At 55.1% G+C, this 23,125-nt stretch overlaps 1 protein-coding gene across 5 annotated transcripts in view; it reads left to right on the top strand.

The window, feature by feature from the left end:
• CACNA1A (calcium voltage-gated channel subunit alpha1 A) overlaps nt 1-21,679 on the top strand; it is a 409,889-nt gene extending 388,210 nt beyond the window's left edge. For 3 of the 5 annotated variants that reach the window (XM_054538644.2, XM_054538646.2, XM_054538647.2), the window contains 11 exons: nt 624-720; nt 3,401-3,506; nt 13,509-13,616; nt 13,784-13,884; nt 15,398-15,507; nt 15,616-15,754; nt 15,914-16,027; nt 17,480-17,515; nt 18,631-18,817; nt 19,124-19,374; nt 20,072-21,679. In XM_054538644.2, the coding sequence (XP_054394619.2) occupies nt 624-720; nt 3,401-3,506; nt 13,509-13,616; nt 13,784-13,884; nt 15,398-15,507; nt 15,616-15,754; nt 15,914-16,027; nt 17,480-17,515; nt 18,631-18,817; nt 19,124-19,374; nt 20,072-20,821 (1,999 nt within the window). In that variant the 3' untranslated portion in view covers nt 20,822-21,679. The remainder of the gene's footprint in view (nt 1-623; nt 721-3,400; nt 3,507-13,508; nt 13,617-13,783; nt 13,885-15,397; nt 15,508-15,615; nt 15,755-15,913; nt 16,028-17,479; nt 17,516-18,630; nt 18,818-19,123; nt 19,375-20,071) is intronic. The other 2 variants (XM_054538643.2, XM_054538645.2) reach the window with 2 other exon arrangements.
• The last annotated feature ends 1,446 nt before the right edge of the window (nt 21,680-23,125 follow it).

Raw genomic sequence — 23,125 nt, 5'->3', positions numbered from 1 at the left:
GGAGGATCGCTTGAGCCCAGGAGTTTGAGACCAGCCTGGACAACATAGCAAGAACCCCCTTCTCTATAAAAAATTAGCCAGGCATTGTGGCGCATGCCTGTAGTCCCAGCTACTTGGGAGGCTGAGGCAGAAGGATTGCTTGAGCCCAGGAGGTGGAGGCTGCAGTGAGCTATGATCACACCACTGCACTCCAACCCAGGCGACAGAGAGAGACCCTGTCTCTTAAAAAAAAAAAAAAAAAAAAAAAAAAGGCATTGAACAAAAGCATGGCTCTACGTCTTCCAAAGTGAGAATTCCCCCTCCCCTCCCCATCCCTCCAGAACTGTAGCTCAGAGCCCACGCTGAATCTGACTTTTCTCTTTTCTCTCTCTCTCCCTGCTCCCGAGCAGTGAAGTAATCTTTTTTTAATGATCTTTTCTTCCATTTTTTTCCTCCTCTTTTCCATTGATTTGAAATATCTATTTTATCATTCTCTGCATCTCTCTCTCTATTTTTTCGGCTCGTGTGGATTTCTTTTTTCTTTCTTCTGTTCCTCCCCACCCCTCTTCCTTTGGTTCTCTGTTCCCATTCCCGTTTTGTTTTTTTGTTTTTGTTTTTGTTTTTTTCATTTTCGGTGCTGCCAGGGGCCGCATGCCTTACCTGGACATGTATCAGATGCTGAGACACATGTCTCCGCCCTTGGGTCTGGGGAAGAAGTGTCCGGCCAGAGTGGCTTACAAGGTAGACTACCCTTGCCGACCACCGACGTCCAGGCACTGGGTTTTTTTTTCTTCTTCTTTTTTTTTAGTGCTGACCAGAAACACCCGGCCGACTCTCTTTTTCCAACGTTTCTCTTCTTTTTTGTTTTTGATTCTTTTTTTTCTTTTCTCGAGTAAACTGATCATGACCATCCCTTGATTCTAAGCAGCACACTGTGTCCGTCCTTTCTGATGAGTGTCTTCGTGTTTTGAGACTCCATTATGGCCGACACGCCGGGGGGAGGGGGAGGGGAGCGCCCAGGTCCCCTTGCACCTGGTCTCCCAGGTACCAAATTGGAAACAAACACGCTTCTTAGGGAGTCAAAACCCACGCTTCCCACTTCCGCCCACCCAGAGCGGCCCCCATGCCCAGGCTGGGGCAGGCGCCTTGCAGAGAGGGGCTTTAGCCCCCAAAAGCAGGCGAGGTCCCAGTCCCATCTTTTGTGCCTCGAGCCCTCAGGTCCCCGCCCCTGCCACGCAGGCCTGAAGCTGATCTCTGACCTAGGGCCTTGGGGATTCGAGACCTTCCAAGGAGCACCAAGAACCTCTCTTCCCCTGCCTTCCCTCCCCTGGAGTTTCGTCCCCAGTCCCCGTCCCTAATCCCCCCAAGACACCCCAACATGCCTCTCCATTGTTCCAGAGTGGGCAGGCGGCCGCAGCTGGACCCCTGGACGGTGGCAAACTGATGCAGGCCATGCACGCTGCCTTGGCGGGGCCTGGGGCGGGCAGGCACCATGGCCGACGGGGGGTGGTGCATGCTGGCTGAGAGAGCGAGCGTCCTGCCGCCAAGCGGCTGGGCCGGGCCACCCCTCCAGATCCCTGTCCTGGAATCTCCCTTGGTGCCCAAGGACAGATGCTCTGTTCCCTCCATTCATCCACAAGAAGTTCAGGGATGACCTTTAAAGATTCTCCCCACCCAAAAAGTATTACCCCATCATCCTATTCTCCCATCCACCTTGGTCTTCCCTGCATCCGTATCCATCAACGTTATTTGTACCCGCCCTGTGTTGCCGCCTCCCCACCTCATTCCTTTCCTTCCTCTGTGCACCCCTCCTCACCTAACCTATATGTCTCCCCTCACTTCTCAATCAAAGCCGGGGACAAGGTTGTCCCACCAGCATCTCAGACAATGAGCCTCTCCTGGCACCTGTCACTCTGCGCCCCTCCCTGCCCCACCCCCCAGTTTCCCTGAAGTCGCTTCTCTCAGTCTCTGCTTAGATGAATGTGTGCGCATGTGCAAGAGAGGGAGGGAGAGCCCTTCCTCTTCTGGTCTTTGTGCAGGACCACCATGGGTCCATAAGACAACTTTGTGCAAATTTGAAAAAGGCACCCTTTCCACAGAACATGTCTGTTGGAAAATTGTTGCAATCCACCAATGTGATGAGAACAAGACACCTTTTTTCTATCAGCTGGGAAGCTGTTATATTTAATACACAAATCGGGGGCTGGGCGTAGTGGCTCATGCCTGTAATCCTAGTGCTTTGGGAGGCTGAGATGGGAGGATAACTTGAGCCCAGTTCGAGACTAGCCTGGGCAACATAGCAAGACCCCATCTCTACAAAAAGAAAAAATATTTTAATTAATAAATAAGTACATAAATGTATCATTTCCAAGACGGGAGCCCTTTGTGCAGTGTACAACCTGCACAACAGTGCACAGTGGCCCAGTCTATGTGTGTTTCTCTATTTCCCACCTCCTTCCCCACCCTGCCCCCAGTGTCCCCTCCAGTGTCCTGCTCTGGATTTACCATACCCCTCCCCATCTTCAACTCTGTGTTTCCTGCCCAGGTGTGTCTGAATCCCCACCCAAGTCGCCCTCACCCCCCTTCTCTGTGCCACCTCAGCCTGGGCTGGTGCACACCAGCCCAGCATCCTCTCCCATGCCACCAAGCATGGTGGACAGAGCCCCTGCCTGGGACATGGGGAATCTTTTCTTCCCTGGGCTGGAAGGGAATGCCTCTCACCCCTTCCCCCTGCCATTGCACAGAGAGCCAAGATCCGGACATGCCCCTGAGATACACTTCCCACGGAGCTATGAATGAGTCTCGAGATTCCGTCTGCATGCGCCCCTGTCTGTGCTGTTCTGTGTCACAGCCTCGCTGCATGCCTGCGAGGGGCCTGCCCCGTCAGTGGGGGGCTGCCTGCCTGCTGCTTCTCAGAGGAATGATGTGGTCTGTGCCCATCTGCTCTGTCCTGGTCTGGGCCAAGCCAGGGGTTGGGTGTGGGGAGCCGGCAGTGCCCCCCACCAGCGGCTGTGGTCCTGGCCCCCTCAGCCTTGGCTGTTGCACGCGCTGCTCAAATCCAGCTTGTGCTCTTTTTCTTTGGGGTCAGACCGAAACGGGGCCGTCCAGAAGAACTCTGGGGCAGGGCGGGGGGTGGCGCAAGGATTGAGGCTAACCCTGGAAATGCCGGCTCTCAGCTCAAGCAGGTGGGGGAAAAAAGGAGAGGGCAGGGGACCAGAAGTACAAGAGAGCCTTTTGTGCCCTCCCTGCGGGCCACCAAGAGAAACCGAGTACTGGGACAGGTAACCTAAGTAAGGGACACCTCAGCCGCCGCAGCTTTCAGAGTTCTTCCTGGGACTCCCTGGGTAGGGGCGGGCGCGGCTCACGGGAGACCCGGGAGGGATGCCTGGGAATGACTGCGCTTGCCTTGGGTTTTCTGTAGCGGCTTCTGCGGATGGACCTGCCCGTCGCAGATGACAACACCGTCCACTTCAATTCCACCCTTATGGCTCTGATCCGCACAGCCCTGGACATCAAGATTGCCAAGGGTAAGGAAGGGACGGGGCGGGCACAGACAGGCGTGACAGGGTGGAACCGGGATCTCCCTCCCTACCCCAAACTAGAGGAGCTGCTGTCAGCCCCTGGATCTTCATTCACTCTTCCATTCATTCGTTCCACAGGGTTTTTTGGGGTTTTGGGTTTTGGGGGTTTTTTTGTTTGTTTTTTGTTTTTGAGACAGAGTCTTGCTCTGTTGCCCAGGCTGCAGTGCAGTGACATGATTGCAAGTCACCGCAGCCTTGACCTCCCAGGCTCAAGTGATCCTTCCACCTCAGCCTCCCCAGTAGCTGGGACTGCAGGCACACACCACCACACTCGGCTAATTTTTTTTTTTTTTTTTTGACAGTTTCCCTCTGTCACCCAGGCTGAAGTGCAGTGGTGTGATCTTGGCTCATTGCTACCTCCGCCTCCCGGGTTCAAGCGATTCTCCTGCCTCAGCCTCCCAAGTAGCTGGGATTATAGGTGCACGCCACCACACCCGGCTAATTTTTTATATTTTGGGTAGAGACATGGGTTTCACCATGTTGGCCAGGCTGGTCTCGAACTCCTGACCTCTGGTCTCAAACTCCTGACCTCAAGTGATCCACCTGCCTTGACTTCCCAAAGTGCTGGATTACAGGCGTGAGCCACCGTGCCCAACCTAATTTTTTATATTTTTTATAGAGATGGGGTTTCATCAGGTTGCCCAGGCTGGTCTCAAACTCCTGGGCTCAAGCAGTCCTCCCACCTCGGTCTCCCAAAATGCTGGTATTACAGGCATGAGCCACCACACCCGGCCCATTTGGCAGATATTTAGTGCACCCCTTCAATGTGCCAGAGACCCGTCCAAGCAGGGGAGGACCCAGCAGCTTACACTTTAGATGGATGGGGAGGCCGCAACTGAGGAGGTAAGGCAGTGTCTCATGGATCCCTGGGGGGAAGGTGCTCCAGGCAGAAGGACTGGCAAAGGCCCTGACAGAGGGGTGAACACAGGACACCCAGGGCATTGAGCTGACTCACCTGAGTGAGGGCGCGCCACGCAGGTTCAGAGCAGAAGAGGAACCTGACCCAACTCACATTTGAACAGGTTCCCTCCGGCCACTGAGGGGGAGACCAAAAGGAGGCCAGTGTGGGGGCTGCTGATATCATCCGGATGGAGACAGGACGGCAGCTTAGATCTCGGGGTAGGCCCGACGTGGTGGCTCACGCCTGTAATCTCAGCACTTTGGGGGGCCAAGGTGGGTGGATCACTTGAGGTCAGGATCACCAGCCTGGCCAATGTGGTGAAACCCCCGTCTCTACTAAAAATACAAAATTTAGCCAGACGTGGTGGTGGGCACTGTAGTCCCAGCTACTCGGGAGGATGAGGCAGAAGAATCGCTTGAACCTGGGAGGCGGAGGTTGCAGTGAGCCGAGATCACGCCACTGCACTACAGCCTGGGAGACAGAGCAAGACTCTGTCTCAAAACTTAAATTAAATTTAATTAAATTAACTGGACATGGTGGCATATGCCTGTGGTCCCAGCTACTCAGGAGGCAGAGATGAGAGGATTGCTTGAAGCCAGGAGTTTGAGGCTGCAGTGAGTCATGATCGCACCACTGCACTCCAGCCTGGGCAACAGAACGAGATCCTAGCTCAAAACAACAGAAAGAAAAAGAAAAAAAAATTTTTTAAAGCTGAGAAGGGGCTGGGTGCGGTGGCTTACGCCTGTAATCCCAGCACTTTGGGAGTCCAAGGTGGGTGGATCACGAGGTCAGGACTTCAAGACCAGCCTGGCCAACATGGTGAAACCCCATCTCTACCAAAAATACAAAAATTAGCCGGGTGTCATGGTGGGCGCCTGTAACCCCAGCTACTCTGGAGGCTGAGGCAGGAGAATCACTTGAACCTGGGAGACAGAGGTTGCAGTGAGCCAAGATCGCGCCACTGAACTCCAGCCTGGGTGACAGAGCAAGACGCTGTCTCAAAAAAAAAAAACAAAGCTGAGGCGGGGCACGCTGGCTCACGCCTGTAATCCCAGCACTTTGGGAGGCCGAGGCGGGCAGATCACGAAGTCAAGAAATCGAGACTATCCTGGGTAACACAGTGAAACCCCGTCTCTACTAAAAATACAAAAAATTAGCTGGGTGTGGTGGCACGCACCTGTAGTCCCTGCTACTCAGAAGGCTGAGGCAGGAGAATTGCTTGAACCCGAGAGGCAGAGGTTGCAGCGAGCCGAGATTGTGCCACTGCACTCTAACCTGGGTGACAGAGTGAGACTTCATCTAAAAAAAAAAAAAAAAAAAAAAAGCTGAGAAGGCTGGACATGGTGGCTCACACCTGTAATCTCAGCATTTTTGTTGAGGCCAGGCACAGTGGTTCACGCCTGTAATCTGAGCACGTTGGGAGGCCGAGGTGGGTGGATCATTTGAGGTCAGGAGTTCGAGATCAGCCTGGCCAACATGGCAAAACCCTGTCTCTACTAAAAATACAAAAATTAGCTGGGTGTCGTGGCGTGTGCCTGTAATCCCAGCACTTTGGGAGGCTGAAGCGGGTGGATCACTTGAGGTCAGGAGTTCAAGACCAGCCTGACCAACATGGCAAAACCCTGTCTCTACTAAAAATACAAAAATTACCCGGGTGTGGTGGTGGGCACCTGTAATCCCAGTTACTAGGGAGGCTGAGGCAGGAGAATCACTTGAACCCGGGAGGCAGAGGTTGCAGTGAGCCGAGATCACATCACTGCACTTTAGCCTGGGCGACAGAGCAAGACTCCGTCTCAAAAATAAAAATAAAAATAAAAAGTACTGAGAGATTCCCCCCAAGACCTAGCTCAGGGCTCACTCTCCATCATTAGGGGGAAAGAAGAAGAGGAGGCCAGGGAGGCGGGCAGAGACCAGGGCAGTGTGGGCTCCTGGAGGCAGCTTCTATATTTAGAAGGGTGGCTTCAGGAGGAAGGGGGCCAACCACGTCAGGCACTGCCCAGAGACCAAGGATGACGAGGATCACAAGTGACTGGTCATCGTGGCCACTTTGACCAGGGCAGCTTTGGCGGAGGGGTCAGGGGTCCCCTGTCTGGAGTGCATTTCGGAGGCCTGAAAGGGGATGTGATGTGATTTGGCAGCTGATTAAGGACAGCAGGGCAGAGAGAGAGGCGCACAATCGCCAGAAGAAATGGGGACCTGAGGCTCACGCCTGTAATCCCAGCACTTTGGGAGGCTGAGGAAGGTGGATCACTTAAGGCCAGGAGTTTGAGACCAGCCTGGCCAACACGGCGAAACTCCATCTCCACTAAAAATACAAAAATTAGCCAGGCGTGGTGGTGCACACCTATAATCCCAGCAACTCGGGATGCTGAGCACAAGAATTGCTCGAACCCGGGGGCAGAGGTTGCAGTGAGCCGAGATCAAACCATTGCACTCCAGCCTGGGGGACACAGCAAGACTCTGTCTCAAAAAAAAAAAAAGAAAGAAAAGAAAAAACAAATGGGACCAGAGAGAAGGAGTGGGTGGGAGAGGAGCGGGTGGATAGTCTGGGAAGTCAGGAGGGAAGACTGAGCCTCGGAACATATGTGCCTTCCGGGGTCTTGAGGGAAAGAAGGGAGGAAGAGCCAAGGCCACGTGGCAAGACTCAAGGAGGAAGTGGCAGGGAAGGTGGGGGACTGGAGGGGTGGAGGACAGATATTGTTAATGCCAGGAACAAAGTGAAGGTAAAGAGAGCACAAGGAGGTTGGGCACAATGGCTCACACCTGTAATCCCAGCACTTTGGGAGGCCGAGGCAGGAGTATCACTTGAGGCCAGGAGTTCAAGATCAGCCTGGCCAACACAGAGAGACCCCATCTCTACAGAAAATTTTAAAATTAGCCAGGTGTGGTGATGTGCACCTGTAGTCCCAGCTACTTGGGAGGCTGGAGTGGGAGGATCACTGGGGACCCGGATGTCAAGGCTGCAGTGAGCTATATGATGACCACAGACATAGCAGCTTAAGACACACCTATTTGTCAGCTCACAGTCCCGTAGGTCAGAAGTCCAAGAAGCTGGACTGGGCTCTCTGCTGAGGGTCTCACGAGGCTGAAATCAAGGTGTCAGCCAAGCTGGGCTCCTCTCTGGAGGATCTGTGGGAGAATCTACTTCCAGGTTAATTCAGGTGTTGGCAGAATTGAAGTCCTTGTGGCTGTAGGACTGAGGTCTTGTTTTATCACTGGCTTTTTAGCTTTTTGCTCCTGGAAGTGCATGTAATTCTCCATGTGCTCCCATTCTCTCTGACTTCCCCATCTGTCACCAAGCAGAGAGAATATTGTGCTTTTCAAGGGCTCACCTGATTGGGGCAGGCCTACCCAGATCATCTCTGTATTTTGAGGTCAGCTGACTTGATATTTTAATTTTTTTTTCTTGAGACAAAAATTTCACTCTTGTTGCCAAGGCTGGAGTGTAATGGTGTGATCTCAGTTCACTGCAATCTCCGCCTCCCAGGTTCAAGCAATTCTCCTGCCTCAACCTCCCGAGTAGCTGAGATTACAGGTGCCCACCACCACGCCCAGCTAAATTTTTTTGTATTTTTAGTAGAGATGGGGTTTCACAAGGTTGACCAGGCTGGTTTTGAACTCCTGACCTCAGGTGATCCACCCGCCTCAGCCTCCCAAAGTGCTGGGATTACAGGCATGAGCCACCATGCCCAGCATTTTCTTTTTTTGTGAAACGGAGTCTCGTTCTGTCGCCCAGGCTGGAGTGCAGTGGCGCAATCTCGGCTCACTGCAACCTCCACCTCCCGGGTTCAAGTGATTCTTCTGCCTCAGCCTCCTGAGTAGCTGGGACTACAGATGCGTGCCACCACGCCCGGCTAATTTTTTGTATTTTTAGTAGAAACGGGGTTTCACCGGAGATAGCAGGATGGTCTCGATCTCCTGACCTCATTATCTGCCCACCTCGGCCTCCCAAAGTGCTGGGATTACAGGTGTGAGCCACCGTGCCGGGCCTCCAGTATTTTAATTATATCTGCAAAGTCCCTTCATAGTCTGGGCAATGGTCCCTAGATTAGTGTTTGAATAAACAGAATCTTGGCGGAAGGGCAGCTTTTGAATTCTGCCTACCACAGTTCCTTCGTCTGTACAACGGGTCTAACAACACCCCCACTCTTTGTATGTAATGCCATCGTAACTCAGCTGCTGTGGCCCTCTGAGAATCTGTGTTCAGGGGGTCCCAAAACCACCCACAGGTTCAGTGATTCCCTGGAAGAACTCAGAACTGAGAAAAGTTTTTATACTCACGGTTTATTACAGTGAAAGAATATAGATTAAAATCTGCAAAGGGCCGGGCATGGTGGCTCATGCCTGTAATCCCAGCACTTTGGGAGGGCGAGGTAGGCAGATCACTTGAGGTCACGAGTTTGAGACCAGCCTGACCAACATGGTGAAACCCTGTCTCTACTAAAAATACAAAAATTAGCCAGGCGTGGTGGCTGGCGCCAGTAATCCCAGCTACTTGGAAGACTAAGGTAGGAGAAGCACTTGAACCCAGGAGGCAGAGGTTGCAGTGAGCCGAGATCCCGCCACTTTACTGCAGGCTGGACAGAGTGAGACTCTATTAGAAAAAAAAAAAAAAAAATCTGCAAAGGGCCAGGCGTGGTGGCTCACACCTGTAATCCTGGCACTTTGGGAGGGCAAGGCGGGCAGATCACTTGAGGTCACAAGTTTAAGACCAGCCTGGCCAACATGGCGAAACCCTGTCTCTACCAAAAATACAAAAATTAGGCATGGTGCCAGACCCCTGTAATCCCAGCTACTCAGGAGGCTGAGGCAGAGGTTGCAATGAGCTGAGACCGCGCCATTGCACTCCAGCCTGGGTGACAAGGCAAAACTCTGTCCAAAAAAAAAATTAGCCAGGTGTGGTGGCATACGCCTGTAGTCCCAGCTACTCCAGAGGCTGAGGCACAAGAATCCCTTCAACCCAGGAGAGAGAGCTACATTAAGCCAAGATCAAGCCACTGCACTCCAGCCTGGGCGACAGAACAAGACTGTCTCAAACAAACAAACAAAATCCAAAAACAAAATGCGCAAAGGAAAGGGATCTGGGGAAGGGTCCAGGAGACACCAGGCGCGAGCTTCCAGTTGTCTGCCTCCAGTGGAGTTGCACAGACAACGCTTAATTCTCCCTGCAGTGTGCGACAACACGCACCATGTACTGCCAACCAGGGAAGCTCACCTGAGCCTTGATGCTCCAGGGTTTTTATTGAGGGTTTGTCATATAGGCAGGGCTGACGTAGTTACTCAGTCTCCAGTCCCTCCAGAGGTCAAACTGATACCACGTGGCCCAAGACCCCAGCGATAAATCGCATTGTTAGAATTAACGGTATGGAAAATTATCCAGGCGTGGTGGCGGGCGCCTGTAATCCTAGCTACTCGGGAAGCTGAGGCAGGAGAATCACTTGAAACTAGGAGGCAGAGGTTGCAGTGAGCCAAGATCGTGCCATTGCACTCCAGCCTGGGCAATAGAGCAAAAACACCATCTCAAAATAAATAAATAAATAAAACAGAATGAACTGTATTGGCCAGGTACGGTGACTCATGCCTATAATCCCAGCACTTTGGGAGGCTGAGGCTGGAGGATTGTTTGAGGCCAGGAGTTTGAGACCAGCCTAGGCAACATAGTGAGACCCTATCTCTTTTTTAAAAAAAAAAAAAAAAAAAAAACAATGAACTATACAGTGTGGCCCAAGGCCCCCTGCTAAATAAAGACACTCTTTTCAGGCAGGACATTTCAAAGGCTTAGAGATCACCTCCCAGGAGCAAGTCAATGGGCCAGTCCTTTCGTTGGAATGTACAGGGTTTGGACAACACCAGCCTGCTGAGCTAGTCCTTACTGCTTAGAACCCCAGCCTCTATGACACCTACTGGATTCCCTTCCTGAGGGTTTCAAAGACTCCTAGAGATGTCCCTGCGTTTGGCTGTCACAGTTGTTACTTATACCCCAGATGCCACTCAGTTCCCTGAAGACAATGATCCCCCAGATTTCTCAGCCAGGGGCCCCTCCACCTCTTGTCCTCAGTGGGTGCCAGGCCTCATCCTGGAGTTCCACAGCTGAGCCAGGCTCTCGGGGTTAAGGAAGGTCAAGAGGGTGTGGAGACAACAATGGAAGAGTGATAACAGTGGCAGCCCTTTGAGCAGATGCGAGTCTCAGGAGAACATAACACGCTTCCTTTTCACAGCTCAGTTCACTTTCTAAGCACACTGAGCTTCCTTTCCAGCAGGCTAAGGGGCTGCAAAGGGGGTACAGATTAACCTCATTCTTCAGATTCTCAAAAATGGTGTCACCATTCATTGCTGGAGACTGGGAGAAAGGGGACAAGTCCATCTCATTCTGTTTGTCTCTGTCTCTCTCTCTCTTCCCTGTCCATCTGTTTCTCTCTCCCACCCACCCCTCTGTTCTCTCTGCCCAGAAGAATCTCTGTTTTGGTTTTGGTTTTGTTGGTTTTGTTTTGTTTTGTTTTGAGATGGAGTCTCGTTCTGTCGCCCAGGCTGGGGTGCAGTGGCGCAGTCTCAACTCACCACTGCAGCCTCCACCTCCCGGGTTCAAGCGATTCTCATGCCTCAGCCTCCCGAGTAGTTGAGATTACAGGCGCATGCCACCACGCCCAGCTAATTTTTGCATTTTTACTAGAGACGGGTTTCACCATGTTGGCCAGGCTGGACCCTATCCTCTTTCAAGCCCCCCACCCCAGGCATTGAGGGCAGAGCCAACCACCTGCCTGAACCAATTAGCATATTAAACGTAAACCCAGTTAGCATATCCAAATAGCAGCCCACAGTGACATTCTGACTTCTGTCAGAATGTGGATTGCTTGAACCCAGGAGCTCAAGGCTTCGGTGAACAAAGATTGTGCCACAGCCTGGGCAACAGAGTAAGACCCTGTCGATCGATAGATAGATGATAGATGATAGATAGATAGATTAGATAGATAGATAGATAGATAGATAGATAGATAGATAGATAGATAGATAGATAAATTTTTTAAAAAAATAATAGGCCAGGCGCAGTGGCTCATGCCTGTAATCCCAGCACTTTGGGAGGCCAAGGCAGGCAGATCACCTGAGGTCAGGAGTTCGAGACCAGCCTGGCCAACATGGTGAAACCCTGTCTCTACAAAAATATAAAAATAGCCAGACAGATGTCTGTAATCCCAGCTACTCGGGAGGCTGAGGTGGGAGAATCGCTTGAACTCTGAAGGTGGAGGTTGCAGTGAGCCGAGATCGTGCCATTGCACTCCAGCCTGAGTGACAGAGCGAGACTCCATCTCAAAAATAATAACAATAATAAAAATAATAATAAATGCTCTGGCCCCAAAGTGGCACATTACATGGTGCACACGCAATTAGCAAGAACTCATCACATGGCCCTGCCAATCACAGGAGGAACCCCCCCATGTACTCAGGTCGGAGGGCCAGGAAACACCGCCAGAGAGCTTTAATGACCACCATGACTGGGGTGAGGGACCAGGGACTGACTGCAGGCCAAGGGCATGTCCATGGCAGTGGAGACTTGGGAAAGGGGAAAAGACCTCCTCTGAGCCACGCACAGTGGCTCTCATCTGTAATTCCAGCACTTTGAGAGGCTGAGGTGGGAGGATCTTGAGCCCAGGAGGTCACGACTGCAGTGAGCTATGTTTGCGCCATGGCACTCCAGCCTGGGCAACAGAGCAAAACCCTGTCTCAAAAATCAAAATAAAACCAAAACCAAAACCTCCTCTGTTGGGGATGCTCCAGGGCATCCCAGCCTCGAACAGATGGGTCACTGCAGTAATAATCCTACAGCAGACACTGTCCCAAGGCTGCACACACGTTACTTTGATCATCAAACAACCAGGCATGGTGGTGCCTGCCTGTAGTCCCAGCTACTCAGGAAGCTGAAGCGGGAGAATCTCTTGAACCTGGGAGGCGGAGGTTGCAGTGAGTCGAGATCACGTCACTGCACTCCAGCCTGGGAACAGAGAGAGACTCTGTCAAAAAAAAAAAAAAAACAGGCCAGGCACGGTGGTTCACGCATGCAATCCCCAGCACTTTGGGAGGCTGAGGAGGGTGGATCACCTGAGGTCAGGAGTTTGAGACCAGCCTGGCCAACATGGTGAAACCCCGTCTCTACTAAAAATACAAAATTAGTTGGGCGTGGTGGTGCACACCTGTAATCCCAGCTACTCGGGAGGCTGAGGCAGGAGAATCGCTTGAACCCGGGAGGCAGAGGTTGCAGTGAGCTGAGATTGTGCCATTGCACTCCAGCCTGGGCAACAAGAGTGAAACTCCGTCTCAAAAAAAAAAAAACAACCTGCCGGGCGCGGTGGCTTATGCCTGTAATCCCAGCACTTTGGGAGGCCAAGGCATGTGGATCACCTGAGGTTAGGAGTTTGAGACCAGCTTGACCAACATGGTGAAACTCCGTCTCTACTAAAAATACAAAAAATTAGCCAGGTGTGGTGGCGCATGTCTATAATCCCAGCTACTCAGGAAGCTGAGACAGGAGAATTGCTTGAACCCAGGAGTCGGAGGTTGCAGTGAGCCAAGCTCGTGCCACTGCACTCCAGCCTGGGCAACAGAGCGAGACTCTGTCTCAAAAAAAAAAGAAAAAAAAAAAAAAAACCAAAAACAAAAAAAAACAACAACCAGGTGAGGGGCAAGTACTCTTGCTATCATCTCCATTTCACAGATGGAGAAACTGAGGCACTAAGTGGTAGAGTAACCTAAGTCATGCAGCCGATAACTGAGAGACTCGATTGGGACCCGGGTCGCCCAGCTGTTCTCCATGCTGGGCTCTCTCCTGCACAGCTGCTTCATGGTCCTGGCCCCACCGAGAACCAGAGCCCACAAGGTCATTCCAGCAGCACTGCCCAGGGCCTCCTCTGGGCCAGGCCCTTGGGGAACTGGAGACCCCATGGGGACCAGAAAGATTGAGGTCTCGTTCTTGGGAGCCTATGGCTTTGCAGTTGACCCAGAGTCCAGTTGACACCCAGGCAGGCAGTCAGGGTCTGTCTACACCCGCATTGCAGGAGGAGCTGACAAACAGCAGATGGACGCTGAGCTGCGGAAGGAGATGATGGCAATTTGGCCCAATCTGTCCCAGAAGACGCTAGACCTGCTGGTCACACCTCACAAGTGTAAGAGCCGAGCCCAGCCCTGGGATCCAATCCAGCAGGACAGATGGAGGGGGAGGGAAAGAGGAGGCCTGGGAAGAGTGTTGGCCTGGGCTGGTATACACAGGGACCCAGGACAAGGGCCCCAAAGAGGCCTGCCCTTGGTGAGCTTGCCCTGTGTGTGCCCCCAGCCACAGACCTCACCGTGGGGAAGATCTACGCAGCCATGATGATCATGGAGTACTACCGGCAGAGCAAGGCCAAGAAGCTGCAGGCCATGCGCGAGGAGCAGGTACGCAGTTCGCCGCTCTGGGGACATCTGGGCTGGGGACAGTGGCTTGCATGTCACCATGGGAACCAACTGGAATATGAGGGTCGCTGAGCCCCAGGGCAGGTCCCTGAAAAGTAGGGGCTGGGCACAGCAGCTCACACCTGTAATCTCGGTGCTTTGAGAGGCCAGGGCAGAGGGATCGTTTGAGATCAGGAGTTTGAGACCACCCTGGGCAACACGGTGAGACTCCATCTCTACAAAATAAAACATCAGCCAGGCATGGTGGTGCACACCTGTAGTCCCAGCTATTTAGGAGGCCAAGATGGGAGGATCACTTGAAGCCAGGAGTGGGAGACCAGTCTGGGCAACATAGAAAGACCCATATCTCTACAAAAAAAAATAAAATTAGCTGCATGTGGTGCCATGCACCTGTGGCCCCAGCTACTTGGGAGGCTGAGGCAGGAGAATCACTTGAACCTGGGAGGTGGAGGTTGCAGCAAGCCAAGATCAAGCCACTGCACTCCAGCCCAGGTGATAAGAGCGGGACTCTATCTCAAAAAAAAAAAAAAGTTCTTGCCAAGGACACATAATGTGGATTCATTCTTCATTCAGCTGCTCCAACACTTACTGAGTACCTACTGTGTGCAGGGCGCTGTTCTCAGTCCTCGGGGATGCACCCATGGGGAAAACAGGCCAGAATCCCTGCCCTCAGGGAGCAGACATTCCAAGTGGGGAAATGCCGATGGTAGCAAATGACTGAATCGTTCAGCATCCAGCAAAGAGAAAGAAAGTGTCATGGGGGAAAGTGGAGAAGAATCCAGAAGATAGGAGTATCCAGGGGAGGAGGGGATGCAGTGGGAAATGGGTAGTAGGGGAGCCTCCCTGAGAAGATGACATGTGAGCAAAGGCTTGAAGGAAAAGGGGAGAGGGAGTGAGCTAAGCAATACCTGGAAGGGTGTTCCAGGCAGAGGGAACAGCCAGTGCAAAAGCTCTGAGGCTGAACCGTGCCTGGGTTGTTTGGGGAACAGCAAAGAGGCCAGTGTGGCGGAAAAGAGCAGGGAGGAGACAAGGGCAAGGAGGTGACAGGGCAGATCCTTCAGGGTCATGGGAGCTGCAGGAAGGACTCTGGCTTTTACCCCAAGTGAAGTGGGAGCCATGGAGGGTTCTAAGCAAAGGAGGGATAGGACCTGACTCAAGTGCTCATGGGCGCCCTCTGGTGGCTCTTGTGGAACAGTGGGGCTGAAGGTAGGAGCGGGAGACCTGTGAGAAGGTGCCTGCAGTGGGAGATGAGGAGGCGGGACCAGGCTGGGGAGATGACTTGGGTGGAGGAGTGAGAAGTGGTCCAGTTCTGTGTGGAATTGGAAGGAAGGGTCTAGATGGATGAGACCTGAGTGTGTGTGTGTGTGTGTGTGTGTGTGTGTGTGTGTGTGTGTGTGTGTGTGTATGTATACTGGGGATGTCGCAATGCCTTCTGGATAGCACCATCCCACCACCCCACCCTTGTCCACACACTGCTCTCTGCCCCCTTCCCCAGGACCGGACACCCCTCATGTTCCAGCGCATGGAGCCCCCGTCCCCAACGCAGGAAGGGGGACCTGGCCAGAACGCCCTCCCCTCCACCCAGCTGGACCCAGGAGGAGCCCTGTGAGTGTCACCCCTGCCAGGGAGGTAGAGTGTGGGGGTGCTGTGGTCCCCACATTCTGGAAGCCGCCCAAGTGCCCACTGCTACCCCGGCCTCTGTCCCCCATGCAGGATGGCTCACGAAAGCGGCCTCAAGGAGAGCCCGTCCTGGGTGACCCAGCGTGCCCAGGAGATGTTCCAGAAGACAGGCACATGGAGCCCGGAACGAGTCCCCCCTACCGACATGCCCAACAGCCAGCCTAACTGTCAGGTGCCCCTGACTCCCCAACGGCTCCCAGGGCCTGGGTGGTTCAGGTGGAAGGGATCTGGGTCCCCCACACACACACACCTGCAGCTTCTCCCTCTGCAGACACCAGGGATCTGGAGGTCAGGCCCCAGAGCTCATCTGGCTTTGCCATCTGCTCCGCAGTCCGTGGAGATGCGAGAGATGGGCAGAGATGGCTACTCCGACAGCGAGCACTACCTCCCCATGGAAGGCCAGGGCCGGGCTGCCTCCATGCCCCGCCTGCCTGCAGAGAACCAGGTGAGGGCTTTCACCACTGCCCTGGGGCTGGACCCCTCACTCTGCACTGGGTGGGGCCGGGCCCCCCCAACAAGCAGCCCAGTGCATCCCCTCCCTGCCGGACTCAGGCCTGGGTAGGGACTCCTTCGGTCTCTGAAGCAGTCTGCAGGCCCCACCCACCACCTGGTCACACCTGGAGCACCTGCAGACCCTCCTCCCTCACAGAGGACAGAGAGGAAAGTGCTCCCCCTGGGGCAGAGGGCAGTGGCCACTGCAAAATGGTCTCTGGCTGCCCTGGTTGGAGGTTGCAGACAGGGGAGGTTGTGGAAGATTTGTGGGTGCAGCAGGGTTCAACAGGGCCAGGTGAGACCTGCCACGAAGATCACCCCTACACAAACACACACACACATGCTCAACATACATGCACACACACGTGCAGCTGTGCGCCTACTCAGATGCTTGCATACACACACACGTGTGTGCACGTGGGCATATACACACTGCACATGTACTCACACATGCACACATGTACGTGCACACGTGTCTGCATATGGGAACTTGGCAGGTCCTAGGATGCAGTAGCAGAGTCTGGGGTGGGTCTGGGGGCAGCTGGGTTCGTATTTTCTGTCTGGTCTCTGTGGGGGTCATTGAGGGGGACGGGGTGTGTGCTTGATGTATGTCTGTGTGTGGCCGCTTCACCCAGCTGCCAGGCCCACCTGCAGGTGATCCCGTTGCCTTGGACTCATAGGACAGAGGGCCCAGAGGCATAGCTGGCTGCCCACCTGGCCTGAGCAGCTGGGGCCCATGCACGCAGCCCGCCTCTGGAGGAGAACAGGGCGTGGCTGCGAGAGCCTGGCCCGGGTGCGTGGCATGTGTGGCTGTGGCGAGCTTTCCGTGTGCCGTGTGTGGCGTCTGCACGGGGCAGGAGGCTGTGCTGTGCCTGGCTGGACCAGGGTCACCTGAGGGCCTGGCCTCTGGCTGCTGGGAACGTGGGTTGGGGAGCACCCAGCGTGCATGCTGCTGCCCCCTCAAGACCGAGCTGCTGGGCCCCAGGAGAGGGTTGGGACAGGCCCAGCTGACAGCCACCACATGACAGCTTTGAGCATCAGCTGGAGCCAGGGGTTGGGGTGTGCATCGCATGAGGCAGAGCCCAGGGCCAGGGGCTCAAGGCTGCGCCGTCCTGTCTTTCGGTCCCATGCCTCTGCCATTTGTCTGTCTGTGTCTCCTGTCTATCTCCTCTGTACCCATGGGAATAGAGGACACCCAGCCCCGGGGGCCTGGGACACCCACCTGCCAGGACTTTAACTTTTCTTTTCCTCCCTGCCTTCTCCTTCCGATTTCTCTTGATGCCAGTGCCACTCCCCTCCGCTTCTTCTCCATGCACCACCTCCTCCTCACTCTCCCTCTTGCCTTTTATATTTATTTTCTTCTTTCTGTTTTTTCTGTGTGCACCATCCCATGGGGCTGTGACAGAGGAGAAGGGGCCGGCCACGTGGGAATAACCTCAGTGTATGTACCGCGCCTGCCCAGCGCCCAGCAGGGCTCCGGCCCCCTCTTCCTCCCCACCCCCCCTCCAGGGAGTCCCGTCATCTCTCACCGTCCCCGGACCCCACCCTTTCTTTGCGGATTGCACCCTCTCCCCTCCATGGAGCCCAATCCTTGTGTGTGGTGTCCTGTGTGTGCCCCTCACCCATAAGCCCTGGTGGGCGGGGCCATCCCCATCCTCACCCCTACCCCCTTTTCTTCAGGGCCCCCCACGCCGGAGGACACTGGCTCTCCAAGAGCCTGGCCCACTCTGCACCTCTTTCTGGGGGGCTTCTTCCCCTGACACCACCACCGACCCCTGGTCCTGCAGCTCCTACCTGGAGCAGGGCCACCAGCGCTCAGCTGGGCTGGACCCTGGGAGGGGGACGTCTGCCCCATCTCCCTCCTTCCCTCCTCTGCCTGCTGCAGAGAAACCTCTGTGTCAGGGCTTGACCCAGGGGTGAAGCACCGGGGAAAAGAGTGGGCCCCCAGAGCCTCCGGTGCCTGGGTATCCCCTACCCCCACCCAGAGCTCCCTAGCTTGGGCCTCACCAGAAGGACTCAGACTTGTGGGAGCAGCGAGCACAGCCCCGTTAGCCTGGAGGACCTGAAGCTGCCATGCTGGGCACCTGGTCCTGAGCCCATAGGTCAGCCAGCCATAGTCGGAGGCTTCTCACCCTCCCAGGAGAGCAAGCTGGGGCAGGGATGAGTGTGGCAGTCCAGGGCTCCCAGGTTTGCACCCTGGATGTGGGGAGGGCTTCCCTCTGGCCAGCCTGAGCCTGCCCAACCGTGGCTGGGCCCCCAGGGCTGGAGAGTGAGGATCAAATCTTTCTGGTCAGAACCCAGGATGGGCTCAAAAGGAGCAGTCCTGTCTCTGAGGGACAGAGGAGTCCTCAGGCTCCACCCTCAGAGGCCTGGCCACACCCAGAGTCCTGATTGATCAGGGGGAGCCAAGGCCCCATGGCACCCCCTGGCCCCTGCCCCAGGATGGTCACACCACAGTCACCGAAGGCCACCACCAGGCTGCCACAATGGGGCAGGAAGGACCAGGACCACTTGGTGCTAGCTGCTCACCCAGCCCACTGGCCTGTCCCCCCCCAGACCATCTCAGACACCAGCCCCATGAAGCGTTCAGCCTCCGTGCTGGGCCCCAAGGCCCGACGCCTGGACGATTACTCGCTGGAGCGGGTCCCGCCCGAGGAGAACCAGCGGCACCACCAGCGGCGCCGCGACCGCAGCCACCGCGCCTCTGAGCGCTCCTTGGGCCGCTACACCGACGTGGACACAGGTGGGCAGCCCTGTGGTGCTCAGGGACAAGCAGAACAGAGGAGAGGAGAGGGGAGGAGAAGGCAGGGCGGAGGAGACACTGAGGAAGAAGAAAGGGAGAGGCCTCCATGGAGAGGGGACAGAGGGGGCCAGGCAGCAGCTGCAGGAACCTGGATATTACCCCCTCCCCCCAACCCACTGACCTGCCTCGGTCCAGGGGATCTCTAGGGCCCCCACACCTTCCGGGTGGCCTCCTGTGTGTACATCTGCCCCACCTCTCCCTCATGACCACCTGTCTGTCTGTCTGTCTGACCCTCGCCCGGCCCAGGCTTGGGGACAGACCTGAGCATGACCACCCAATCCGGGGACCTGCCGTCGAAGGAGCGGGACCAGGAGCGGGGCCGGCCCAAGGATCGGAAGCATAGACAGCACCACCACCACCACCACCACCACCATCCCCCGCCCCCCGACAAGGACCGCTATGCCCAGGAACGGCCGGACCACGGCCGGGCACGGGCTCGGGACCAGCGCTGGTCCCGCTCGCCCAGCGAGGGCCGAGAGCACATGGCGCACCGGCAGGTGGGTGCGGCTGCAAGTGACCCCAGGCTGGGCTCAGGGGCCGGGAGGTGGGGAAGAGAGAAGGGGATCCTGCATCCGACAGCCACTGTGGGCAAAGGTCCCCCGATCCCGGCTGTGACCACCTCCCATCCTGCCCCCAAGCCACGGGGGTGCCCGGCGGCTGGAGCGGACACGGCTCCCCGCCACACCAGCTGCCCATGCTGTCCCCCCAGCCCCCCCGCCCACCCGCCGCCCCCTCCCCGCCGCCCGCAGCTGCTTCCTCCTCGGTTGTGGATCACATTTGAGTTCTGGGCTGCCCAGCCCGACCTTTCGCTTTCCTTTAACCCGGCTTCTGTTTTTGTTTCAATTATGATTTCTGTCCTCTGGACGCCTGTGAGTAATTTTTGAAACTTCTGCTATTTTTAACCCCGAAACTTACAAAACTCCATTTCTCATTTCTCTTTTCACTTTGTTGTGTTGGTTTTCGACTCCTCCCCTCCCTCCTTGTCTCACTCCTCCTCCTCCCCTCCCTCCTCCCTGTGGCTGTTGCTTTTTTCCATTCAAATGTCCTGTGTCCCCCTCTCCTCTTCCTCCTCCCCCTCCTCCCTCTCCTCCCGGCCCCTCTCCCTTCGCTCCCCTCTCTTCCTCCCAATCCCGTGTCTCCTTTGATTTTGTTGTATCTTTTTTTTTGATTTCCTTTGTTTCAATTTTCGTGTAGGGCAGTAGTTCCGTAAGTGGAAGCCCAGCCCCCTCAACATCTGGTACCAGCACTCCGCGGCGGGGCCGCCGCCAGCTCCCCCAGACCCCCTCCACCCCCCGGCCACACGTGTCCTATTCCCCTGTGATCCGTAAGGCCGGCGGCTCGGGGCCCCCGCAGCAGCAGCAGCAGCAGCAGCAGCAGCAGCAGCAGCAGCAGCAGCAGGCGGTGGCCAGGCCGGGCCGGGCGGCCACCAGCGGCCCTCGGAGGTACCCAGGCCCCACGGCCGAGCCTCTGGCCGGAGATCGGCCACCCACGGGGGGCCACAGCAGCGGTCGCTCGCCCAGGATGGAGCGGCGGGTCCCAGGCCCGGCCCGGAGCGAGTCCCCCAGGGCCTGTCGTCACGGCGGGGCCCGGTGGCCGGCATCTGGCCCGCACGTGTCCGAGGGGTCCCCGGGTCCCCGGCACCATGGCTACTACCGGGGCTCCGACTACGACGAGGCCGATGGCCCGGGCAGCGGGGGCGGCGAGGAGGCCATGGCCGGGGCCTACGACGCGCCACCCCCCGCACGACACGCGTCCTCGGGCGCCACCGGGCGCTCGCCCAGGACTCCCCGGGCCTCGGGCCTGGCCTGCGCCTCGCCTTCTCGGCACGGCCGGCGACTCCCCAACGGCTACTACCCGGCGCACGGACTGGCCAGGCCCCGCGGGCCGGGCTCCAGGAAGGGCCTGCACGAACCCTACAGCGAGAGTGACGATGATTGGTGCTAAGCCCGGGCGAGGTGGCGCCCGCCCGGCCCCCCACGCACCCCACGCACACACCCCACCCGAGGAGCCGCGCAGAGGCCGCGGGGGCCCAGCACAGAGGGCCCGGGAGAGGGCCAGCCGGGAGACCCCAGACTCTGGAGAGGCCAGGGCTGGGCCACAAGGGTGTCCCGCAGAGACCCTCAGCCAAAAGAGACCCTCCTGGGCAGCCACGGCGCCCCCCACCCAGCCCCGATCCCCCCACCCACGACAGGGGCTCTCGGGTGGGAGGCAGGGGGCAGACAAACCACACAGCCAAGGGATTTGAATTAACTCAGCCATTTTTGGAGAACTTTGGGGAACATGGAAAAAAAAAAAAAAAAAACATTTTTAAAAGAAAAAACAGGGAGAAAAAAATAGCTTCTATTGATGAGTTTTATCATCTCAATTGAATCTTTCCTTTCCCTGATGAAGAGAGCTGGTGGCCGAGTGCGGCAAAGAAGCCGGAAGGAACCAGAACCCCAGTGCCCTACACCCACCACCAGACACACTCACATCCACACACGTTCTCAGACACACACAAGAGTGCTTGCCGGTTATACCAAACCCTACTATTACTGCCTGCAGAAATCAATTTAAAAAAAATAATAACAATAAACAATTTTAAAAAGGACAAAAAAATTAATGATTGAGAGAAGAGGCATTTTTTTCTGACATTTGGTCCTGCTTGAAACAACAAAAGAAGAAAAAAAACCCACCATCACCACCGATTCCTTTGCTTCTTTTTTCCTTTTTTCCTACCTTGTTTGAAAACCGTGGGCTTGGGACTGTGAATTATTGCATGACATTCAAAAAGAAAAAAAAAATAAAAAAAGTTGAATCAAAGGGCTTTTGGATGGGAGTGGTCTTTGTCCCTTGGCTAGGTGCTGCCTAGGTGGGTCTCTCTTGGGGAATCATACAAAGAGGCACTTTGTTAGCTCCTAGAAGCAGCGTTTGAAAGCGACAAGGAGGCCGGGCATCGTTGTGCACGCCTGTAATCCCTGCACTTTGGGAGGCTGACGCAGATGGATCACTTGAGGTCAGGAGTTCGAGACCAGCCCGACCAACATGGCAAAACCCATCTGTACTAAAAATACAAAAAAAATTAGCCACGCGTGGTTGCACACGCCTGTAATCCCAGCTACTCTGGAGGGTGAGGCACGAGAATCACCTGAGCCTGAGAGGCGGAGGTTAGCAGTGAGCCGAGATCCCACCACTGCACTCCAGCCTGAGTGACAGAATGAGATTCTGTCTCAAAAAAAAAAAAAAAAAAAAAGGCCGGGCTCGGCGGCTCACGCCTGTAATCCCAGCACTTTGGGAGGCCGAGGGGTGGATCGCATGAGGTCAGGAGTTCACAACCAGCCTAGCCAACATAGTGAAACCCTGTCTTTACTAAAAATACAAAAATTAGCCAGGCGTGGTGGCGGGTGCCTGTAATCCCAGCTACTCGGGAAGCTGAGGCAGGAGAATTGCTTGAACCCAGGAGGCGGAGGTTGCAGTGAGTGAAGATCGTGCCACTGCACTCCAACCTGGGTGACAGAGCAAGACTCCATCTCAGATAATTAATAATAATAATTTGGTCTTGTGGACACCAACCCCTACCCCCACGAAGTGTTTCAGCCATACCCAGAGTCCAATAGCCCTTTGAGAGCTTCTGTTCTCAGAACAGTACCTGACCCATAGCAAGCTACTATTGACTATCACCATTACCACTGTAGCATTAAGGCAAACATTTTGAACAGGTCTTGTTCCAGACAACAGGCCCTGCTTGAGCTTACCTCGGGCAAGAAATCTGCAGACTCCAGATGGCAAGACAGGTGTAAATCCTTCTAAAATAATGGTAAGCCAAGTGTGGTGGCACGTACCTGTAGTCCCAGCTGTTCAGGAGGCTGAGGCAGGAGGATCACTTGAGCCCATGAGGTCAAGATCAGCTAAGATCACACCTGTGAATAACCATTGCGTTCCAGCCTGGGTGACGTAGAAAGAGACCATCTCTAAAAAAATTAAAAGTAAAAATAAATAAATAAAATAATGGCATCTAGGGAAAGATCAGTCCAACGAGAAGTCAAAGTTTTGAGGTCGAGTGCGGTGTCTGACTCTTGTAATCTCAACGTTTTGGGAGAATCGCTTGAGGCCAGTAGTTCAAGACCAGCCATAGCAAGACCCTGTCTCTAAAAAAAATTTTGTTTTTTTTTAAGGCCGGGTACAGAGGCTCACGCCTGTAATCCCAGCACTTTGGGACGCCAAGGCGGGCGGATCACCAAGTCAGGAGTTTGAGACCAGCCTGGCCAA

The sequence above is a fragment of the Pongo abelii genome, chromosome 20 (genome assembly GCF_028885655.2).
Source record: "Pongo abelii isolate AG06213 chromosome 20, NHGRI_mPonAbe1-v2.0_pri, whole genome shotgun sequence".
In the NCBI taxonomy this organism is placed as follows: Eukaryota; Metazoa; Chordata; class Mammalia; order Primates; family Hominidae; genus Pongo; species Pongo abelii.
Note: the sequence above shows the minus strand (reverse complement) of the source record. Positions and strands in the feature narration are given on the sequence as shown.